A 24,820-nucleotide genomic window follows, 5' to 3' on the forward strand; every position below is an offset into this window, starting at 1 on the left:
TTAAGCACCAGCAGAAAGAGTTGCTTTAAAACAAATGTTCAGTTTGCCAGGCAAACATAACTGCATAGATCAGATCGGGTTGCAGATAGTTAGCATGGCTATGTTTTAAACTATTAGATTAAAGCTGGGATTGTTGTCTAAAAATCAACAACGTGTGTCCCCCTTGTCACCTGGTCCCAAACCAGATTTTGCATAATTCAGAAGGATCGGACAGATTGAATTTTCATGGGAAAAGTCATTAACATTTCGAACAGGGGCATAATTCACGCCAGTTAGATTTGAAACGCTCAGTGTGCCCTGCTTTACCTAAAAGTTATTTAGCCATCTGCAATAATAGTGTAGGGTAATTAACTAAATTATACCCTAAACATTGGTAAGTTGTAATCAGTAAGTCAAACTCCTTGACAATTATGCAAATTGATTTAATACTGGAGTTACTACTCTTGCTTTTGCAATAAAGCTTTTTGTTTGCTTTGCAAAATGATTCATCTAAAATTAGGACTTTTTGGTAAATGTTTGGGCTTGAAATCAAGGCACCGCAAGATCTGGCTTGTCAAAATGTTTTTGTTTTTTACACCAAACCTTTGTTGTCTTGACGGAGACTTATACAACATCCAGCACTGTTCTGTTCGGGGTGCCAGTCCATCCTTTGCCCTTCCGCAGAAGATAGTGCCTAACAGATGGGGATATTCTGGGGTGTGGGAGAATGAGGGGTTCGTATTGAGCATGGCAGAGGGGGGTGCTTTTAATAAAACATATTATTCTCGATCAATTTTACCTCTACTGCAGCCCGGGCCAACGCGAGCTTTGCATGGCCGGCGGGAGAGAATCCCTGTATGGGGCAAGAAAGCAGTTTGAATAGGGACAATACGTCTGGGAAGACGGAACCGGAATGTTTAGAGCCATTTCTCCTCTTTATTATGGCGCTCATCGTTCTAGGCTTTTAAAACCCCTTCCCACCACTCCTGCTCCAGCTCAGCTGCCCTCTGCCAGACCCTTTACAACAGGCAGGTTGGTCGGCTCTGCTATCGAGACCCCCAACTCTGAGCTTCGCGGTTCCATTGAGCGCATCTTAGGGCTTTGGGACTTCTCCAGAGACACCTCGGCGTGTTCCTACTCAAGGGAAGAGGGGAGCCTCATGGGTAAAAGCAGCGTTACATCCGCGCCTGGAATCTAGCTACAACGCGCCCTGGGCAGCTTCCCCAGCCATGCGCGCGTGTGTGCGCCCTGGGAAGCCGAGAGCTCCCCCAGCCATTCGTGTGCGCCCTGGAGCAGATCCAGTCCAACCCAGAGCGCACAGAAGGAGTGGCTCTGAGCTGCGGGCTGCCTCCTGAGTGGCTGACTCTGAGCCGCCCATAATGAAAGCCCAGTCTCCCAATCCATCCCTGGGGAGGAGTTATGATAATACTATTGCCATTAAGGGCGTCTGGTCAGGGGAAAAAAACCTCAGTGACCATTAGAGGGAAGATTAGTCTTGCACCAATCTTCATGCCTGGCAACTAACAAAATCCACCCGGGGGAGCTGCTCTTCCCCAGCACAGACTTGGATATTTACTGCTTTGGGGGCTGGGGATATTTTCTGATCTACTATATATATTTTGGACACTGGACGCCATGTTGTGGAAACTAGCAGATAATGTCAAATATGAAGAGGACTGTGAGGTGAGCTAATAGCACTAGGTGAGAGAGGAGGGAGAAGGGGCTTTGTGTGGGTGTCAGCACCTGGATGTAAATGGGGTCAATCCAGCAGTCTTTGCTTGGGCAAGAGATCCCTTGGCTGCCAACGGGCTGCAGGACTGGGCTCTCAGTCCGCTTCTGTTACAAGACCCCCTATCAGGTCGGGGGGATGTTCAGATTTCTTGTTTGCTGTTCGATGATGCGCCGCAGATTATATAATCTCACTAAACGCTGATTCTCCTGCTGGGAGTTGCCCACATGAACAAGGAGTGAGGTTAATGGGACTGATCTTCACGTTTAGGTTTTAAAGCTCGTCTTTTACCTTGTCTTCCCCCCTCCCTCGCGCTTCTTTCCTCGCAGCATTGTCGCCCAGTCTAGCTGACCGCCAAACGTGTCAGGCCTCCCCATTGAGGTGTCTCTGGCTCTGAGATATTGAAGGAGAGGGACAGCAAAACCCGACTAGGGCCAACCCAAACCAATTTCTCTCCCCACCCCAATCCCCAGGAGATCCTGCCAGTCCGGGAGCGCCGCTTGGGAGCAGAGCAAATAACCTCGCGGGCGGTTGAGTTTTCTCCTTCCCACAACCAAACGGATGTGTTTAATCCGCTCCAGATTGTGCCTGCTCCCCAGATCAATCAGGGCACTAGTCCCACGTTAAGCAAAGTGCGGCCATGTTTGTGTGTGTGGATCTGAGCTGCAATGCGCCCCCAGACCGGGGAAGTTTGGTGCAGAAGCGGAGAGCGTGCACAGGAGCAGGGGGCGGCGGGTGCCCCAGCCTGTTGGACTGGTTCAGAGGGACCCGGGGTAGGACTGAAGTGCGATGGGGAGCCAGGTGGGAGCTGCCGCCAGGGAGAGATCTAGGGAGGAGAGGTCCGGGCTGCGTGGCAGCCAGTGGGCGCCCTTGGCACGGAAACTCTTTAGCTGCCAGTCTCAGCCGGGAGCGCCAGGGAGCCAGCGCGTATCGCTGGCCCTTTACCTAGAGGCACAAGCTACTCGCCGGAGAAATGATTTTTTACCCCCTCTTCCCTCGGGCTCATACCAGATCGGGGGCGGCGAGCAGCTCCCCGAGCTGGGGGAAGGGGTGCATTTGGGGGTTAGGGGGTGTTTCATTTTCAGTCCTGATTCGTTTCTTTCACGGGAGCCTAGCAGCCCTGAGAGGGATCCGCGGTAATTAGCAGATCAGAGCTCAGGTGCCTGCCCGCGCTGGTTTATTCCCACGTTTCCCTTCCCAGCCCTCTTTCCTTGTGAAAATTCCCCCACCCACCTCCTGCTTTTTGATCTCTTTGAAAGCGGCAGCGTCTCCTCCTTTGCTCCATTGGTCATGGTCTCTATGTTTGGCTCCTACAGATTAGCTGCAGTCCCCACTTCACGCTCCATTGGGACCCCATTGAGACACCCATTCTCCTCTTATTAACCAGCCCTGTTATTTTAATGACCGTGAAGCCAGAAGCTGCTAAATCCCGGGATCAATTCAATGGAGACATTTTAAGCTTTGATTGCTGAGCTTTTAAATCGGAGAATTTCAGCGGAGGCGGCTGGAGTAGTAGGACAAGTCCTCTAAATGGCCAGGCAGCTATTGGGACTCTGAGCTGAACCCCCCCATGTGCTCGGCGCGCCCCAAAAGTAGAGCAGACGTGGGCCGCGAGGTCTTTGGAGAGCATAAAAATCAGCTAAGAGACAGGCTTGAACTGGGGTCGCATTCGGCTTAGCCGCTGATTGCTGACGGGGCTGTTCAGCGCAGCCTAGTTTGCAGCTTGCCAGCGCGGCTGTTTTAACCCAATACCCAAGGTTTTGTGTTTACACTCGCCCGCAACTGACCACTGCCAGGGGAGCTGAACCCCCCCCCCCCACCTCCCCATAACTGCGAAGCCAGGAGGAGCCTGAAATCAGGCTGGACCGGAGGCAGGGAAGGGCGCTTCGCCCCTCCCTCACTTTCTGAATTCGTTTCTCAACTTTAATTAAAAAAACTCTGCGACAACAGCCACCATTCCTCTTTGTAACAGTCACTTTCTGTTTTACAGACACCCCCCACCAGCCCCCCGCGACTTGAGTCAGTTTCTCTCAGGAAGCGAAGTTTATTTCTGAGTCCCGGCTCTTCCTATTATTCCCACCCAGGCTGTGGGATGAGTTAATTGGGTTCCTAGACGCACTACTGAGCGAGGCTATTCCTAAACTAAACGTTGAGCTGCTTCGTTTTCTTTGCTCCCGCTCGAGGGTGACTGAGATTCCCCCTACAAAGGCGCGCAGGGTGTGTGACCTGGCCTTGTGGAGCGGGGCAGGCAGCGGTGCATGGGGGGGATCCTGGCCTCATTCCAGTCGCGGGGAGTTCCGCCGTTGACTCCCTCCGGGGCCAGAATTTCCTGCACGTTCCTAAGTCAGGCGCACCCCGCGCGCTGCACCCAAAGCCGAGCGACGCGGAGCTGGGACCCCCTCCGGCTGTCGATGGGCAGGGGCTGAGGCTAAGCTCCCCGCACTAACGGGCTTCTGTTCTGTCCCTTTGCTCTCCAGGACCGGCACGACGGGAGCAGCAATGGGAACCCCAGGCTCCCCCACCTTTCCGCCGTCAGCCAGCACTTGTACAGCCCGGCTCCCCAGCTCTCCCATTCCGGGACGTCCGACTTCCAGCCCCCCTACTTTCCACCCCCCTACCAGCCTCTGCCTTACTCCCAGTCCAGCGATCCCTACTCCCACCTCGGGGATCCCTTCTCCATTAACCCGCTCCACCAGCCTCCTCCCCCGCCGCCCAGCCAGCAGCAGGCCGCCTGGCCCAGCCGGCAAAGCCAGGATCCCACCGGCCTGGTCCATCATGCCAGGCCTGGCCTGGTCCCTCATCTCTCGGCGCTGGAGAGCGGCTCGGCCGGGGGCAGGAGGGAAACGTACAGGCGCTCGGAGCTCCTCCTGCCCCACGGACACGGGCTGGACGCTTCCACGCTCGCCGAGAACCTGGGGCTGCATGAGATGGCTCATCAGATGGAGGAGGTGCCGGTAAGTCCCCAGGTAGGGCCTGCTCTGTCTGGGGTACCGGCTACTCGCACCCCGGCCTGCGGTGGCCGATCCCAGTCAGAGCGGTGAGCCTGGTGCAGGCAGGGCTTGAGATAAAGCAGTTTCTCAGCTGCATTAGAGACCCTTCGTGTGAAGGACACCGGGATGGGATCTTAGCCCAGTTTGGGGGTGGAGTGGGATGGATGCGAGTAGAGAGACCAGAAAGCATCGTCCCTAGAGCCCAGGTGCCCTGGTGTGTCTGAGGGGCTTTGTAGCTGCTGCTAAGGGGAATGGTCTCACTTTGCGTTTGGCTTCGATGTTTTTCTTCCTGCAGGAAGAACTAACACCCCCCCTCCCCCCCATCAGTCAAAAGCTGGAATCAGTGGGTGCAGGGGGTAGGGGATCCATAAAGACTCCAGGGTCACTTTCTCTAAAGGAACTGTACCCCCCTCCCCCTTTCTCTCTCCAGAATGTGGAAGATCAACACTTACTAATGCACGACCAGACAGTCATTAGAAAAGGTCAGTAGATGGCATTCTGATTTACTTTTCCTTGTCCGTAGATGAAGTTTGATTTGTAGATGGTACATGGGCAAGTTGATACATTATTTTGTTCCATTGCTTTAAGGGGATCTGTCTAAAGTCAGGAAGCTTGAATGTTATTGCATGGTCGCTTTAACTATAGAGGAACCTTGGTTTTTACATATGATGAACGCGATCTTAGGTGATATTGAATGGTGGGGGTAGTTTGGAAACTGCGCTGCTTTGGTATGTTGAGTTCAAAAAAGTCTCTATTTGCAAACCTCCCATTTCGATGGGAAGCGAATTACCCTAAGTATCAGTGGCACCAGCAGGCTGTCGCTGGCACCTGAATCTCTTATTCTGGACTGTTGTGATACTAATAGCCGCAATAGGAAAACGATGCTCTTGTTTGTATCGCTCTCCGGCTTCAGCAAAGAACAAATGCACTTATCCCGGAACGGAATTTCAGTGCAGATCTGGCATTTCATTTTATCCCGACCCAAATTCGTTGTGTGTACAATGGTACGGGGCTGGTTTTGCTAAGAAGATGAGGCAGAGGTATATTGGTTTAAGATCTAACGAGGAATTAGTTAAACTAGCAGAGGGCCGTTTGTAATCAACGGTCCCATAAAGCGGTCAGAATTTATCTGAGCTGAAATGGTTTTTAGCTGTTTGAACAAGCGTGAAACGCCTATCGACTCTCAGCTTAGTTTACACTCTTGTTTTCCTGCTTGCAAACAAACTTGCGCTTTGTAAATCGGGCAAGTTTCTTCTAGAAACTGAAGTGGGACTTCAAATACAAATACGTATATAGTTGAGGAAAAGCAGAAGTGTTTGTTAGAAACTCCGCTGATTGCCGAATTAGCTCATGGGAGAACTATTCTGCCGTCAGATACACCACTTCAGAATAAGACCAGCCCTTGCTGTTTAACCCTTTCTTGCATTAGTTGCCAATAGCAGTGATTCAGTCTGGCTACATCTCGTTGGTACGTTAATGACAGGTTTACCTGTCGCACTGAGGTTTAACGTCCCTCTGGAAAGTATGTTGCTCCTATGCACAGTAACGATAACCGAGAGCAAGACTAATGGCGTTAACTGTTTTCAGCTGTAGATGCTGGAAGAATATAGGGCAGGAATATGCTGGAATTTAATTCAAGGGAAAGAGGTAACTTCTCTGAACAGAGACTCCCTATCTGGAGGCGGAAGATGAAATTCAATACTGCCTGGCATCCTCTAGCCCTCAATATATTTATTTGTTCCCGTTCTAAGGAGGACGGGAGACCTCTCTGTGCCTTTAGTTTGAACGAGGTTTTTTTTGTCAATAGCCGAAGGATACTAGTTTCTGCTCTGCCACTGTATATGCTTTACAGCCCTGATGTTCATTTTTATAAGCCTGAGTTTGCTAACTTCTAGGATATTGTGTCACCGGTGCATGCTGAGTTTTGACTGAACGTTTAAGGAAATAAAGTTATATTCTTAATTGAATGCAGCAACTGTTGAAATTTACTGTGACAACAAAACCAGCCCCAGTCCATTATTAGTCGTCCTGAGGCTAACTTGTGGTGCTGTTAAATCAGTTATTCAGGACAAGATCCAGTGGTGGATGTTTAACACAAAATCTATTTACTGTTTAGCTCCATTTAGACTTGTAATTTCCTCTCTTTTTTTTTTTTTTTTAAATCAATACCTGCTTTTCCACTTGGCTCCCACAGGTCCCATTTCATTAACAAAAAACAGCTCGTTGAGTCTCCCCTGCCAGAAGGATGGATTAATTGGAGTGGTGATAAACCCCAATGAAGTGTTTTGTTCTGTTCCGGGGAGACTTTCTCTGCTGAGTTCCACATCTAAATATAAAGTGACAGTAGCAGAGGTTCAGAGAAGGCTCTCACCTCCAGAATGTCTAAATGCTTCCTTGCTAGGAGGAGTACTCAGAAGGTAGGTAGGCTACTCCCCTCCCTCCCACCCCCATGATGCTGGTAATCCTGTCTTTTGTTGTTGATTCTTTTTGCAAGGATTGTACAAAACTGAACTGAATAACTGGTGTCTAAAGCATTTTATGAGACTTAAAAAAATAACACTGAATTCTAATAGGCTTTGGAAATAAAACTCCTTTGCACCTCTGGCACTTCCCAAAGTGAAGTGCTATAACAGTTCTCACAACAAATTCTCATTCCCTGTTAAAATCTGATTCCATTGCTGGAACTGCACAAGGTGAATTTTCTTATTTCAGTGACAAATCTCCCTGTTGAAGTGTCTTGGTTACTATCTTGTGGTCTTGGTATTGCTAATTTTTGCAAACCGTTTAATTCATATTATGTCCCATTATTGTAGCTGCTATATTTTTATTATAGTATAAACTTAAAGGCAAAACACATTTGATTTGGTTTCTGATGCGTGTTTTACACTAAGGGGTTTGTGGCAGAGCCTTAAAAAAGTAGGTCATTGAAAAATAGAGAACCTGCTTTTTATTCCCTTCCCTCCAATAGAACCTCATTAAATGTCAGTAACTCGATTTCCCATCTTTTAAAATAATAAGTATGTCCCCTTGAAGCTAAATAAGGTCACATCTCTCTCCCTCTGTCTACTTACAGAGCCAAATCTAAAAATGGTGGCAGATCATTAAGGGAAAAACTGGATAAAATTGGCTTGAATCTTCCAGCTGGTAGAAGGAAAGCCGCAAATGTGACATTATTGACATCTTTGGTGGAAGGTCAGTCCTAAGGGGGTGTGTGTGGAGGGAGTGTTGTTGTTGTTTTTTTTTAATTTTTTTTTAAATTAATAAAATGACATCTGTGTAAGGCTTATAAACTGTAATTCAAATGCTGACAGGATGCGGATCAAGTCTAGAAAAAACAATAGACAGAACAGAGCTATTTTAAAAACAAGTTACAGGCTGTGCTGCCTTTTAGCTCTCCCAACGCTACTATAAATGCGATTATTTTTTGGTTTATCCCTTCCTCAGCTCTAGTTGTTCATGCCATTCTTCAGATCAAACAGGGATATCTGACTATTCTATTACGTTATTTTTCACCTTGATCATATCTGAACTGTAACTAGTGAGCTGAACTATTGCATTAACTTCAGTTTTCATTCACTGAAGCCATTCTGTGTAAATTAAGGAATTCTACATAGTTACTTCCATACTATAGTGAAATTGACAGGTGTGAGAGTGACTCCTTTATACCAAGCAGTTCCAAAGTCCCCAGTGGGACCTAGCTTGTTAAGTCACTGGTGTATTAGAGAAGGGATAGTTGGGGGGAAGGAGGGGGAAGCTCTTCCAGTTTTGAGGTCTGATATATTAGTGAGTTTGACTTCCTGTGGAGAGGCTTAAGAGCATTTTTTAAAAAAGCTTTTAAAAGCAGTGGGGCAGCAGACTCCAATGACTGGCCCTACCTCAACTGCAACCTCAGAAGCTTTCCTAATAAACATGCATATAAAGTGAGATTTACAGCTTTTGACTTCCTGATAGGAAACTGGAGCTCATTTAATTTGCAGCATGTTATGTGGTCCCTGTATTAATTTAGCTGGGCCTTTTTAAAAAAAGCAGCTTCTTGTTATTGCTGTAGTTAATGGAAATGGAAACAGCAATTTAAGTGTGAACAATACTTTGAAAATATCACTTTTTTAAAAATCTACATCATCTCAAAATACTGTACTAACTTTAGTTTATTAAATCCTTTTAGAGAGGTAGAATTGGAAGACCAACAAAAGAGACAGAAATCTTGTTTAATATATTAATGTGTCTGTACATTACACACATGCTACAGCTAACCTATAGTTCACAATAACATTCAGGATTTTTGCTTGAATAGATAGTTTTAATACAATAATAGAGACAGGCAATTGTTTTAGTTAATTAAAGCTATCATCTAAGTTACACTGTGCGCACAGTGTATTTAACTTCAGAATTTTACTGACCTAAATTAAGATCAGTTGCCAGCTGTGTGATCATCATAAGAATATATGCCTTACAGAATTTCACCTGAAAATGATTATCTGTACCTATGCAACACAGCTAGATACAGAGACCCATATATTGTCCTTTGATACAAAGGGAACCAGAACAATTATTATTTGTAGCAGCGGTTATGCAGGTTTTTCTCAGTGTCTCTTACTCAAATTTGGTTTATCTGTTACTTAGGAAATAACAAACAATATGGGGAAGATCATACTAGCAATGGCTCTTTCTAAAGTGGGGAGTATATTTTGAGAATTAAAGTTTTTGCCCATATTTCTCTTATCTTCTAACAGTGAAGGTCTAATTATTGGATCTAAAACATTCACCTTATCACCTGTCCCCACCCCAGGTGAAGCTGTACATCTTGCTCGTGACTTTGGTTATGTATGTGAGACAGAGTTTCCTTCCAAAGCAGTGGCCGAATATTTAACCAGACCACATTTGGGCCGTAATGAGATGGCTAACAGGAAAAATATGCTTCTTGCTGCAAAGTAAGTATGGAAGGCTAAAGGGGAAAAAAAATGCTTTTTGGGTTATTGGAAGAATGTGAGAGTCTGTCAAATACTATTTGTTTTTTGCTTTTAATAAAAAACAATCGCACCCCCCCCCCCAAAAAAAAAGTCTATGTGAATCTGTAATACCAGAGTCAGCATAAACCCTTATGACATAGTATTTGAGAATTTATTGGAGTTGAAACCTACATGGTCTATAGAAATGACACTAAACCTCTACAGAATAAAACAGACTGCGATCTTCCTATAGAATTTTTACATCTGGCTAATTTTAATGTTGTATAGCAGAGATCTAGGATCTAATGAAAACCCACTGGTGTCAAGAGAGAGAACCACATTGACTTCAGTGGGCTTTGGATCAGTCCCATAATACCTCATAAATACAGCACTCCATATCTGATAATGTAAGCACTACTCTTTTTGTACCCAACAATAAGAGGCTTTTTTTTTTTTTTTTTAGTGCATCGCATTGTGTATCATGCTGATTCAGTGAAGTTCACTCAGTGTACGTGAAATGAACAAATCAACTTAAAAATACATCTGAAACTTAGGCCCCTGATCCTGCAAGCATTTATGCATGTAGTAACTTCATGTGCTTGAGTAGGCCCATTGAACATTCATGTGTATTGTTAAATTGTATTGTTACGTGCATAAGTGTTTGCAGGATTGGGGGCCTATGTTTCTAACGAAGGGGGTAAATTAAATGCCCCAGTTCAGCTGCTTTATCCATTGTAAATCACTTAAGTGCATCTGTGGAAGTTCTCACAGACACTATCCCTATTTTTTTTTTTTTTTTAAATCAAAAGAGCAAATGAAGCAGAACCAGCTAGACACCAAAGCAGGAAAGATTATCCTGTGGAAAGTGTGTGTACACATGTATGTATATGTGTATATAAAGCTTGTCTGAAACTGACACTAAAAAACAGGCTTTATTCTGTAATTAGACTAAAGAATATCCTTATAGTGATGTAGTTGTAATAGAGTGTAATTGAGTTCTGAAAACCCTTTGTGGTTGCTACGCAGTCTGAATCACTGGTTATTTCAATTTAAAGGATTCTGTATCTTGCTGCTGCTTCTTTTCTTAGTGCTAAATCCTCTTACAGAGTGCCTTGCACTTTCCGGCGTAAAGTATGAACTCTTTTGTGTCTTACAGGCAGATATGTAAGGAATTCACAGACCTCCTCACTCAGGATAGAACTCCTCTTGGAAACACTAGACCTAGTCCAATCTTGGACCCTGGCATCCAGGGCTGTTTGACTCATTTTAGCCTGATCACGCATGGCTTTGGGAGTGCTGCCATCTGTGCTGCCATGACATCCGTCCAGAACTACCTAAATGAAGCATTAAAAATAGCAGACAAAACATACATGAACACTGGCGACCAAAGTCCTGCAGAAACCAACAAAAACATTGATAAAATGGATAAGCACAGGAAGTAAAATGAGGGAAACCAGACTTTCAAACTGTTCCTCCAAAACACAGACTGGGATCTTCTTGCCTAAGGGGCATGTAGAAATTTGGTTACTTTCCCTCCCCCCTCTCTTTTTAAAACAACAAAACATCTTATTCAGGATCTTCACTCCCTCTGGATCTGTAAGACAAGTCTTTCTAAAGCTGCAGTACCTCCCTTAACTGTGGAATCCGTAACCAGAAGATAAGTACTGGTGAAGTGTATTAAAATCCTTTGCTGTTAAAGTGGTGCTATAAAGTCTTTGGTGGAAATATACTAAGATATGTAGAGTTTTCAAACATCTAAATATCTAGTGGTGACAAGCTACCGTGTATATTTTTTGAGATATGGATTTTGGATGGGATACTCTTCATTATCTGGAAAAAAAGTCAGGTTTTTAGTCTTTAAAGCCAACAATAACTATAATGCAGTATTAAACAAGGTATTTAGATTTATGTGCATGGTGTATTTTATAAACACATGACAAACACCAAGATCATTCTGTTTTGCTTTATTTTCAGATGACCATATGAAAAAAACTGGTATCGGCGTAAATGAAAGAACTATTTGATGCATTTGACATGCTTATTTTAATTCTTATTATTTATGGAAATATTCATGCTTTTAAAAATTGCAGTTGCGCACAGTGGAAATTATCTTTTTTTAAAAAACAAAACAAAACAACCCCGTTCCCCCCCCCCCAAAGAATTGCTAGTGCAAACTGAAAATAAATGCTTTTAGAAAATCTCCTTTTTCTTTGTCTAAGGAAATTGCAGCTTTATTCACATATTTATATCAGGTCTTGTTTTTAAATTGAAAAAAACTTGAAAGAATAGGCATATGCTGTAACTTTTTTTTTTAAACATTTTTTTGCCTATTTAGGGAAAAAAATATATAAATATATTTCCAGGAAGACTTTATGTGTATTAAGGGAAACAGTGTGTTGAATGTACATATTTATTTATGTGTAATTTAATGGGATTTGTAAATAATGGTGAACTTTTTAATACTTTTTTTTATAAATGGGTTTCAAATTTTAATTTTGGTAAGTATTTCAAAGGTAATGGGGTAAGCTAAATACGTCTTTAGGTTTATGCACAGGTATGTTATACAGGGTATTTAAGATTTTATTTTTTAATTTTATTTTGAATTCTCAATTCTTGCCACTGAAGATTAAATCTAATCTGAGAGGTATGTTCACAAAGCAATAATTTTTGTGTACCATTCACCTGAGAACTGAGTAGAATGAGTGCATGAGGTACAGTGTGGATGCGACTAATGGCGGTTCTGAACTACTCTTTGCATATTTGTATATGATCCCAATATAATTCTGATGTATATGATAACCATATAATAAAAGTATTCTGGATAGAAGCACTGAATGTCTTGTTACCCGGACAGTGTTTTCTTTCCATATTTTTGTCAGATGGGACACTAGAGGATGTTGTGTATTGTCATAATTACAGCACTTTGTTCAGATTAACAGAACAGAAATATGTAGTAGTTTGCCAGTAAAACTAATGGCTTCAATTACATGAGTCATGTGTCTCCAAGAACGTTGTTTTTTTTTTTTTTTAGCCCTCAGTATCATACCATCTGCCTATTTAAACTAGAACCACATTTTAAGGCTTCCTTCTCATAAAAATCTGACCCAAGCAGCTTTACATTAAATATGATTAATCAGATGATCATACTCAATATGCTTAATGATGAATGCTTGCAAATAACTTGAATGTGAAACTGGATATCTGACTTCCAGTATTAGCCCCATTTTATAGATTTGAGGTGGGTGGGGAGGGGGAACTGCGGCCTGGAGAAGCTTGGCTAGAGTACCTAGGTCACAAGTATCAGAGGGTAGCCGTGTTAGTCTGGATCTGTAAAAGCAGCAAAGAATCCTGTGGCACCTTATAGACTAACAGACGTTTTGGAGCATGAGCTTTCGTGGGTGAGGGGGAGGTCTGGCAGGACTGGGAGCAGAACCCTTAATGTCTAGAGTCAATGTGGTGGTACCTTAACCGTGAAGCTGTCCAGCAGAAACTGGAATAAGTTTGTTTTTTAAAAAAAAATAAGTCCTGGAAGCAAATGTTCGCACATTCCCATAGGCCCTGTGCACCGAGTCAGGATTATCGGATAGCACAAGATTTGGTATGGAACTGAGAGTGAAGGATGCTGACACTAGACTGAGGTGACTGCATGCTAACAGCTCAAAAACCAGATGGCAAATAAAAATCCAAAATGCATGTTTTTTAAAAACAACAAAAAGTCCTCCGGGTGGGTAGGTGGTTTTGTGGGGGCAGAGGCTGATTCATGAAGTTTTGAATACTTGGGGATGGGCAATCTTGGAAAATATGCTTAACAGCTGCCTAATACAAAAATATGCTTAAACTCATTTGTACAGTAGTGCTGTGAGGCCCAGTGTAGATGGGGGGATGACCTATTTTGTAGGCACGAACCCGGAGTAAAGATGTTGTCTGCCCTAAAGACCTTGCACTCTAGGTGGACGTGGCAGACAGGTGGAGAGAGGAGCTGCTTGTAAGGTCTCCAAATTTTCTTTCTGGGGGCCAGAGGAGGAGGTTGGTGTTTTGATATATATATTTTTTAATTGCTACAAAGAAGGCCTTTCAATTAAATGGATTTTTTTTTTGAGATTTTCCATTTCTGTGAAAACTTTGAAACAACTTCTTCCTTCTTGTTCTAGTGTGTGTGGGGGAAACAATTCTACCTTCTCTCACTATTTCACTACATCCACACACACACAAGGGGAAAGTGTGTGTGTGTGCTGGCTTCCCCTGCTTTCCAATGAAAAACTGGAGAGGAGAGTGGGAAAGAAGGAAGCACCCCGCCCCAATTATTATTATTTTTTTCTTTCACAAAATTATAGTAACCTTCCCCCACCTTTATTTTATTTTATATTTTCCCCTCTCCTCCTGATTAGCTGTAGTGGGAGGGGAAACAAACAAGAAAACATAAAGTAATTTTGTCTTGGGTCATCCAGAAGATCATTAGCAGAGCTGGGAAAAGAATCTAGGTCTTGTGAGTCCCAGTTTTTGTTCAAAGTACAGGGGCATCACAGTTTAATTTTTTTCTGCAGAACTGCCCCTTCAGCGTACTACAGCAGGATGCTTTAGATTAGCTCCCAGACAATGGAATCTTGCTTTTTATTAATGCACAAAATCAAGCTCTGAAATAATTGTCCCCTGGGATAGGAAATAAGGATGTTTCCATTTATTCTTATGTGCATTCAAGCAAAACCAGCCAATTGTGTAGCGGACTGACTGGTGTTCTATTTATATGCCAGAACATTAGGAAAGTTGAGTTTCCATTAACTTAATGCCTTTGTTGTACTGTATATTTCAGATATTACATTATTTGAGGCTCAATTACCAAATCAGCAGTCCCAATGATATAATAGAAGAGAACATTGTTCTTGTACTACATTCACTCAACAGAATGGCTAAATTGTGTGACCTGAAGTCATCTGTCATCCAAAATTATTAGTCTACTAAACTATTGTAAAGTTTTCCCTAACTTTTATAAGAAGCTTGACTGCTAAACAACACTGTCAGAGCAGCTAACAAAATACCCTAGAGAACAGCTGACATCCAGACTTCCTTGTTCTGTGTCTCAGAATTTCTCCTTTTGGGATGTAAATTTCTATGCATGGTCTTGGCTCCATATAATACGTATATTTTCAGAGCTGTTTGAAAAATAGGATTTCTTCTTCCAGGGGAGATCCTGAGATTATGAAATTTTCTTTCATCCCAAATCAGGATGAAAATTAGAAATCTGAATTTTTCACAAGGAAATACTCTTGCCATCTCCCTCACTTTCCTTTTCCCAACTCTCCTCCAGTACCCAAGCAATCTCTGCAGCTGCCTAATACAAAGATTTTTGTAGCAGAAATAAAACAACTATTTAAATGATTATTTTTAAGCAGGACTGACTTTCCCTCTGTTGCAACTCATCCTTGTGAGTGGTACTTTTTGAGGTCGTAAATTATTCTGGGCACAGTTGTCTCCTTGTGTGTCTGTTCATAGCCTAGCGCAATGGGGCCTGATCGTGAGTTAGGCCTTTGGGTGCCACTACAAGTGAAGGAAGCGTTCTACAACAATAGTACAAAATGTTACCTTACACGAGTGTTTACCGCAGTGCCGGGGGCACGTGTTGAAGAGTACTTCCTCACTGATTGTTTTTAATAGGGATAGGTAATGTCAGAATTTGCTGCAGAACTTCTGTTCTTTAAAGACTGGCAGGAGAGAGGAGGCATTCATAATTTAAGTTTACAAAAATCCCAGGTCCTTAAGACATGTTTGCTTGTCAAAGTCACCATAAGGGGCAAAACCTGGACACAACTTGGGTGAGTGGTTTGTGGACCCTTTGGAAATCTCTCTCTAAGCATGACGGCAGCTGTGTAAAGTGCATGTGCGCCTGTTGTGTCTGCAAACTCGCATTTGCTCGTGCAAACAGGACTTTGCTCATAAACAATGAGTATAACAGGTACAGTGGGTCTGGATGTAGTTTGCATGGGTTCTGCAGTTGTGTAATTTTTTCCTGTAAAATTTGACCCTCCAGGCCTTAATCAAAGTGCAGCACACTGGATCTCAGCCAGAACTACAGCTCTAAACAGCTGTACGGCTGCATGAGTCCTAGCGAAGCATTGTTCATGGTGACTAGTGTTGTTGCCCCCATTACTTAATGATGTATTATTACATCTACAAGTGCAAATAACCTTGGCCCTGTGCTGGAACAGTATTACTAAATGGATACTTTTAGTGGGGTGTATCCTGTATCATCCGCTTTCTTTGGTTTCCTCCCTCTTTCATTTTCATAGCATTAGATAAGTAAACTTTGTTCAATGTTCAGATGTCATGGTGAACTCCTTGGATGTACTTACATTTATTCCAAGGACTTTACAGCTAGTTCCTATGTGCATTTATTGTGTAAGTGTAACCCACACACCTTCAGGGTGTGGTGTTCTGTGCCATCAAGTGGCTCTGAAACCACTTAGGAAGAGTTGGCTTTTGGCTCATGCACTAAGCTTCAGAGGTCCCAGGTTCAATCCCACCCGCTGACGACCGGAGTCTGGCAGTATTACGTAAGTTCTTAGCCACAAAAATTCCATTTGTCCTTACCATTGGCAAACAGCCCTCCTAGCTGAGATCTGGGGGAGGTTCTGTTTGTAGGCTATGCCATGTCACATTTTCTGAATATCTCATTTAATCAGCAACACCTTTACCTGTAATCTTAAATCTAAACCACATAGCCATATACGTGCTGTACCAATCTACTGTGCAACATGCTTGTTTACCAGCCCAGTGGAATGTTTTGAGTTGCATGAAAAATAAAACCCCAGAAAGAATGCGACTGTTTCTGGTAAGTTTTAGAGCCCATGTTTTCACAGTATTTAAATGTTGCGGCAGGCAGCATAGGAGCAAGGGAATAATTACAGCACATTTTTTGGTGCATAAGTGTAATAAAAAGAGCACTTCTAGACTGTCCTTGCCAATGAGGGAAAAGTTGAAGGGCAGAGTTTATGAATTTCAACATCACACCACTAAGAAATATGCCTAGCTCTTATGTATAGCATTTTTGTCAGAAGAACTCAGAGTACTTTAGAAAGGAAATCAATATAATTATAGTCTTTTACAGATGGGGAAACTGAGGCATAGGAGGGGACAGGGACTTGATAAAGCTCACCAAACAGGCCAGTGGCAGATCCAGGATTCCTGTGCCCCAGTCTAGTGCTTTATCCACACTGTTCTGAAGATAAACTGGAGCATGCAAGGCAAAATTGCTTTATTAAGCACCTCATTGCTAGCTATGCAATGTTATTATTTCCAAAGGTTGCCCTTGTCATAGTGCTGTGATTTATTCAGAGGTGATACCATGATTTCTCATAACACTACGTTGCAGCATGAGGATTTGAGAAAATATATCTACCCCTAACTGCAATAACAATGTTCAAAGAGAATGCAAGCAATAGGAACAATGAAGCTATTTCAGCAACGTCTTCAGTCTCTCTCATGTTTGACCAGCCCTTTTCTCCAGTAGAGCTCCAGTAGACAAGACACGCAAAGCCCAGGAGGGGAAACAAAGGCATAGAGAAGTGAAGTAACTTGACCAAGGTCCCCTGCAGACCAGTAGCAAAGCCAGCAATAGAAGCCAGGTCTCCCAACTCCCTATCTAGTGCCCTATTCTCTAGCCAATGGCACCCCAGAAAGCAAACCTATGAGAAATATAGACTTCAAGACAGATTTTGGTGTAATTTTTTGTTGTGGATTTTTTAAAAGGATGGTAAGCCCTTAAAAGTGAAAGTGCACTTTTCACTGTGGCCACCCATCCATATATTTAGCTTCTTTGTTTGTGCATATAATGCACAGGAGGAATTTGAAATGTTTGCTGGGTGAAAATGCATTAGAATGAAAAGCATGTCTATGAGGCACTAAAATACAGAGCTAAATGAAATCATTACACATTGACTGAATTAATTAAAATCTGTATTTTCCCTGCATTTCTACAACAATGTTGCTCCATATTTAATGGAAAGTTGTTGAGCCAAGAAAAGTAGAGGAGTGAAAGAAGGCCATTTATGCCTAAAATGTCCGAAAAGCATGTTTTCATAGGTATTTAATTACATGTTCAAAGAAGCAGTTTAGAGGTTAGAGCAGCAGGCTACATCCTACATTTTCAAGAGTGATGAGTGATTTTGGGTGTCTGAAATTTTGGGCACCCAACTTGAGATACCTCAAAAGGGCACAGTTTCCAGAAAGTGCTGAGCATGTATCCTCGGAAGTTAATGCCCCTTTAAGATATCTGAAGTTTGATACCCAATTCAAATTCAAGCACCCTACAGGACTTAAGCACATGCTTAAGTGGTTTCCTGAATCAGGGACATAATGGGAAAAGTTCCCAAGGCTGTTTTTTTTTTTTTTTTTTTTTTTTTTTTTAAACTACAACTCCAAGTCAGAGGCCCCAGTTACAGCACTTTTGAGAGTTGCAGCATAGATGAGACCAGGACATGTCCTGATAACAGGTGTAAATCTTTGGACTGTTCAGGATTTTAAACTGGGTATGGAGACCCAGATAAGTCCTATCTATGTTACACCTTTTAACAATGTTGTAACTGGGCACATTGCCTTAGCTAGAGATGTAACATGGCTAGGGCATTAATTATATGTACCTTCTCTCTACACTGCAGAATTTACTGTTTCTCTAACAGTTACATCACACATGCCATTCTCAGACATCCATACTAAACCTGAGGTTAGGAATTAGCCTTTGATACCTTCTTAGCGACAGTGGGTGTGGTCAGATGTGAGCTGGGTGGTGCAGTGACTTTAGTTCTGCCTCAGATATTCCCCCATATAACTGAGCAGTCAAGCAACAGCTGTTCTTAAGAGCAGGTTTCCTTCTCTCCTACAATCATAAGCTCAGCTTCCCTCAGGTCTTGCTGTACCACCAATATTAGCCATTTGGCTGAGGTAAGGAAGAGGCCTGTATATTCTAGTTTGTCATTCAGTCAGGCTGCACATATCCAATAATATATGTTACACTCCCTGTATTTCCTCCATTGCAATTCTGTACCATTCAGTCCTTACAGCTGTAAAGTCAGGAGTTTCTGTGCTATAGAGAGTCTACATCTTGTATGTATATATTGCTATGTTCTGAAAGCTTTGGGAAATGCTGCTGTGGAGAAAAAAAATCATATATGCCCATGTAAAACCTCGTGTCAGATAATTAGGGCCTGAATTCTATCTTTAATAAAACACAGCTAATGGGTGCAGTCCTTCTACCATCCTGGTATACAAACCACTGCACACGTTTGTTGTTTTATCTCCCCCTGCTTATCTGGAGTAGGATGCAAAGGGTAACAAGTTTGCACAGCTCCTACTGGCTCTATCAGAGAGAGGTATAGATAGAGCAGTTCCTTAAAGACCAGGAGGGCTTCCATGTGAACTCTGAGTGTGGTAGCATCTGAGATCCAAACTGGAAAAAAGTTTTTCTTAGATTACTTGGAGAAGTTATAATGGCTTATGCCAATATGTCTGAAACAAGAATGGTCTCAGACTGATATTTCTGAAGAACATGGAAAAGCAATACAAAGTTAAAGTCATAGGATAAATACAATATAAATGTTATGCTAAGAAGTTAAGTCCTCCATTCTACTTTGAGATCTGTTCTGAGAGTGAGGGGTATAAACTGATATACTCTATCACAGCTTTTCCTCTCCTTTTGAAACTGACTGACAAGTCACTAGGTATAAAGCTTTGTCTGAGGCTTAGAAGTCTGTGGATCTGAGCTAAGCTTCTGTGTCACATGAGTGTTTCTGATGTATCTCAAAATGTGAGCAATAAAGGTAAGTGGAAAATTTGGATCTGGGCTCAAACTGCCCAAATTTTAGGATGCTGTGAGCTGAAGATTTGCTTCAGTTCTGCATCCCAATTCAAAATCTTATCCTTCATATCCTTGTCAATATGCAAGAGCCCAGTGTATTTGTTTGGCCATGCTCAGGCACTGCCTCATTGCTGACTCAGATGGACAAGGGCCACCTACTGAATCACCCACACCATTTCCTGCAGCACCTGGATTCTCCTTGGAGGTCTCCTATCCATGTACCAAGCAGGCCTGAGCTTGCAAGGTCTGACAAGATCACAGCTAGGGGCAATATGGCCACAGGCCATAATTTTACATAACTTCTAAAATCCGCATAATTATTTTAGAAGAGGAAAAAAACTGTTGGCTCACCTTTGTACATGAGGATGAAGATAGGAGATGAAAGAGGCTTTCATATTGGGGTATTGAAACCTCAGCTCTTCCAAAGACGATCTCTCTCAATAATTGACCTTGATGCACTTTCAAAGGAGATTTTGCTGCATCTGGTGGTGCTGGAAGGCACTGAGTTAAATTTGTGAATCTGATGTGGCATGTATGGATTAAAAAGCACGCAGCACCAGCAGCAAAAAAACATGAGAATAATAAGGGAAAACATCCCTCTTGAAAGACTGTACATTTCCATACTCTAAATGTGTTCTAGTTCCATGAAGGGAAACCCCCTCATTGCAGTTAGGGTCATGACATGGGATCCTCTCCATGAACTGCAAACCAGACCCCAGGAGTCATAGTAGCAAATCAAAAAAATAAAGCTTTTGTGTTTTTCCTTCTTCACAAAGAATGAAACTACACTAATGCAGATGCCAGTACACAGCTTCTGTGCCCCTTAAATCCCACGTACACCCTACTTAGACTGTAAACTCTTTGGAGCAGGGACCACATTTTTGTTTTGTGCTTATACAGTGGCTAGGTGCTACTGCAATACAAATAATATTTTGAGGGCTTAACTGATGCATAGGTATATCACTTGGTCCGTGTCTTGGACTCCTAGGTGCTATTACAATACAAATGATAAATAATATTTTGAGGGCTTAACTGGTGCATATGTCTTGTGCTGGTAAGGAGGGGAAATATTGCCCAAAGGCGATTTGAGAGTCTTTTATCTGGGCTCTGTGGATATAGCACTGTGCTGCATGCTGTAATGTGGAAATACATTTAAAAAATATGTGGATGTGAGCAAAATGTTCACAGAAAACCATAAAGCCAACATGGAACTGAGCCTGGGCTCTGATGCGTAGGTGAAGCGTCTGTCTGTGCTCATGAAAGTTTGGTGGGTGTGGCCTACTGTAGTCCTTATGTCCATGGAGCCAGTGAATCTTCTTCCCTGTAGCTGCTCTACCCAGAAACAAATCCAAGTAACCCTCCTTATTCTAGAGATGGTCCCATAACAAAACTTTGAATCTAAATACTCTCAGACTTTGATTGTGTTCAGATACAAATCTGGCCTTCCTGGCTCATTCTTGCCTCTCCCAGAGGATTGTAGTGGATGGTGGATGAATGTAGGGATGGGACTTGTAGGGAAGAGATTGGAGGGGAGGAAGGGAAAGAGGGAGGTCTTCTGGGAGGTTTCATTTTGGCTAGCCCTGCAAACCAAATGGTGGGATTTGGTTCACTAATCCCTTTGTGAACCACTCCATAAAGGGCTCCTATAGATATGGTCTACTGCTTAACTTTGGGCTTGATAGTGGTGGCCACGTTCCCGTGCTGTGTGATGTAGTACATCTTCTGAAAGCCAAGAGATAATTGTGTCTGGGAAGATTGTGATTGAGAGACAGGGAGAGAGAGAGAGAAGTTCACGTATGTGTTGAAGCACCTAACTGCTTTAGGAGCTTGGGGAACTTTGGTTTCCCAAGTGCCTAAATCCCCTTTAAAAATATTTAGGATCCTAAACAAATTAGGCATTGCAGTGCTGAGCATAACAACACCTATCTACCTTTAAAAATCTGGGCCATAGCCTCTCTTTGACTGAGTTCCCCATCTTTACAATGGAGATAATAGCTCTGCCCTATCTCACAGGGTGTTGAGTATAAATACACTGAATATTGTGATGTAGTCAGGTATTACAGTGAGGAGGGGGGGCATATAAGCACCATAGATAGGGGAAAGCTACATGGGCAAAATAGCTTCCCTCTGCAACGTGACTTTACTGGTTAGGCAGGCTTTCATTTGGCGCTTCCACAATATGATTGAAAATCTTTTATAAACGTGTTCAAAAGCAGCCTGGAAAAATTGTCATGAACTCTTACTAGCCCAGAGACAAAATCTACTTGCCTTTCAGATGCTGTTGAAAAACAAATAACAAAAATAAAACCAACCAAACATCTTCCCCTCTCCTAGAAAACTCGCTTGTTGGAAGAAATACTTGCGGAACAGCAGTAGTTGATGTGAACTCTGAGCCTGCAATAATGTGGCTTATTTTAATTTGCAGACATTTTTTATCTTAATTTTTGCAGTATCTAAATCAGGGGTAGGCAACCTCAGCACGTGAGCTGATTTTCAGTGGCACTCACACTACCCGGGTCCTGGCCACCGGTCGGGGGGAGGGGGGAGCTCTGCATTTTAATTTATTTTTAAAGGAAGCTTCTTAAACATTTTAAAAACCTTATTACTTTACATACAACAATAGTTTAGTTATATATTATAGACTTATAGAAAGAGACCTTCTAAAAACATTAAAATGTATTACTGGCACACAAAACCTTAAATTAGAGTGAATAAATGAAGACTCGGCACAGCACTTCTGAAAGGTTGCCTACCCCTGATCTAAATCTTCATCTTTTGAAAGGTCTCTCCTTGTGGATCAACAGGGCAGATTGCATGGTTGTTGACATGAGGATACAAGAAAAGCAGGCTCTTTCGCAGATGCTTCTTTTGTGGTTTCTGTATGCAGCTCCCTGAAACCTGAGACTGGCTTGGATTGGTGAGCATTTAGGGCTCTTGGGGTGTCACCAAACCTTTCCAGTCAGAAATGTGGAGCATGCTTTTTATATAACACATCAAAGTCTGGATGCTGTGGAGTATCTTCTCCCAGGAATGTAATAAAGTGTAGCACAATAACAGGTCAAGCAAGCCAGGCTGTTTTATTCTTGCTGGGTGTGAGCACGGAGCCTGGATCTGGTGTCACCCTGCTGAAAATCTCCTAGCTGAACAAAATCTTGTGTTCTAGTCAGATTTCCAGGGTATAAGCCAAACACATGCAAGAGGCAAGCAAAGCCAGCTGTGGTAGTGGAGCCTGGCTTTCCTCTAAACATGGTGAGTTGTGACTCCTACTTCAGCCAATAGTTCAGTGATGGAAAAATCATTGTCAGGGTCTTTGGGGTGGGAATGTGAAAACTCAAAATCAGGAACTAGGCAAAGAATGAAGAGGAACTGGTCCTCTTTCCCCATCCTCTTATTCATTGCCAGAGTATATTTACTGAAATCTTTCTTGCTTGGGCAAGGGTGGCTGCCTCCTCACAATGCCAGAAGTGAGGAAACAGTGTCTAAGAATCTATTTAGGTTTTCCTCTTATGGCTTGAAGTGGTTTCTACCATATACAGGGCTTACAGTTTTGTCCAATGGCTTTCAGCACCTACACTATACAAATTGTTCCAACACCGCTGACTTCTACATGAAGCCTGAGGCCTGAACTCTAGCTGTGATAATAGACATCTGGTGGTGTTTCTGCCATCAGGGTAGCTGGGGAACTGTCCCGCTTAGAATGATGTGACAATAAACTCAGAGTAAAATACATTTGCCTTCATCCCAGGTTGGTGCACCATTTCCGCAAGAGTTGTTCTTCCAGATGAAGGGTTGATATTAGATATTGGATCAGCTGCTCCATTGCACCGCACTGCGTTGGCTCCAAAGCAGCAGTAGCAGGACTTCGAGTCGGGCGGCAGCTAAAATTTTGTCTAGAACTGCCACTGGGTTAAGCCAGATTGGATTCCTCTGTTTACAGAGGCTATTCTTAGTAGTGCTTCTCCTGCCAGCACCAATTTGGGATAACATGACATTGTTGGCTGCCTCTACCTGCCCTTCTTGAGGAGAGGGATTTCCCAGAGTGAGGTAAAAAATCATGCTGTGCCTAGGATTAGGGGCTTATGTGGGGAATAGGGTTAGCCACTTTTGCCAAAGCCCATTAGTCTCCACAAGCCATTCTGCCATACTGGATTCATTTGGGTGTGGTGGAAGAGGCTCTCTGTCTCCTGAACTAACTCTTAAACCACACTTCCATTCTTTACCAAGGGATAGCTTCTTTTAGCACTTGCTCTCATTATTTTTAGTGCAATCATATGCATTTTGCAACTTAACCTTTTCTGCATCACAAATTCAGCCTCATCTTACCTTGGGCATCTACATGGATTGATTGAAGCACAACTGTGTGTCCAGCTTAACTTCCTCTATTTCTCAGATCTTTGTCCTTAGTAAAATGATGGACTAGTTAGCAAAAACTGAGTAGAATGGAAGGAACAGGACAGAATCTGATGCTTTAATCTTTCTTTCTCTTCTGGTGCTCTTGAAATTGATGGCATTGTAATCTTAAAGCCACAGTGCTCCAACGCTGTTTCTATCTTCATCTGATTTTTATTTAGTGGCTTTGTTGGGAGTCCCCACCATATGTCCACAAGGCAGGTGTTCTGCTGACAGCCAGACTACCCTCCTTGAAGCACTAGTGGAGTTTCTCATGTGTAATGACTAGGAGCTCATTAACAAAGGCCATGAACAAAATCTGTGGAGACCGAATGCCTTGCACAGATTGGTCTGTGCGTGATTATTGTTTCTCCTCTCCCATGAAAACAGGCTCTCATTTCTGCATGATCTCCCTCTCCAGCTTTATCCTCAAGGGGAGTCTGAATGGACACAGGGAAGGGAAAGCACAGAGGTTAGCACAAGAGGACTCTCTTTGCAAACTGTCCTTCGCATGTAGTAGTGGTGGCAAATGAAAAGAATTCTTCACAGTTTGGAGAAAATTAACGTAGAAAAAGCTGAAATCTGCTCTGGTCTCCATTCCACTGTAAGAGAGATTCATTGATTCCAGGGGCTTGATCTTATGGAAACTGTTTCTCAAAGTTACCAGGTCAGCCCTTCATGTACACTATGGTTTTACTTATGCTGCAAGTAAGGGTGTGACTGTAGTCCAGGCAGGCATATCCTAGCTTTAATCTAGCTAGCACTGGTAACATAGATGCAGACAAATGGGCTTCAGCATGGACTAGTTACCTGAATATATACCCAGGCTTCCTGACTGGCTTGAAGTTGAGTGAATAGCTCAGGCTGAAGCTTGTACCACCATGCCCACACTCCTATTTCACTAGTAATGCCCACACTACCTTTTAATCTAGCTATG

At 43.0% G+C, this 24,820-nt stretch overlaps 2 protein-coding genes across 2 annotated transcripts in view; one reads left to right on the plus strand and one right to left on the minus strand.

Moving 5' to 3' along the window:
• The first annotated feature begins 1,468 nt into the window (after nt 1-1,468).
• TFAP2C (transcription factor AP-2 gamma) lies at nt 1,469-12,469 on the plus strand. Its single transcript, XM_050918209.1, has 7 exons — nt 1,469-1,662; nt 4,186-4,662; nt 5,129-5,180; nt 6,893-7,115; nt 7,772-7,890; nt 9,488-9,629; nt 10,804-12,469. Exons 1-7 carry the CDS (start codon nt 1,615-1,617, stop codon nt 11,087-11,089), a joined length of 1,347 nt encoding a protein of 448 aa, XP_050774166.1. The 5' UTR covers nt 1,469-1,614; the 3' UTR covers nt 11,090-12,469.
• A 5,075-nt stretch (nt 12,470-17,544) lies between these two features.
• The window catches only part of BMP7 (bone morphogenetic protein 7), a 383,690-nt gene continuing 376,414 nt past the window's right edge, over nt 17,545-24,820 (minus strand). The window contains exon 8 of the transcript XR_007768546.1: nt 17,545-17,555. The gene's annotated coding sequence lies outside the window, so the exon portion shown is untranslated. The remainder of the gene's footprint in view (nt 17,556-24,820) is intronic.

This window comes from Gopherus flavomarginatus, chromosome 11, assembly GCF_025201925.1.
Source record: "Gopherus flavomarginatus isolate rGopFla2 chromosome 11, rGopFla2.mat.asm, whole genome shotgun sequence".
Taxonomy (NCBI): Eukaryota; Metazoa; Chordata; order Testudines; family Testudinidae; genus Gopherus; species Gopherus flavomarginatus.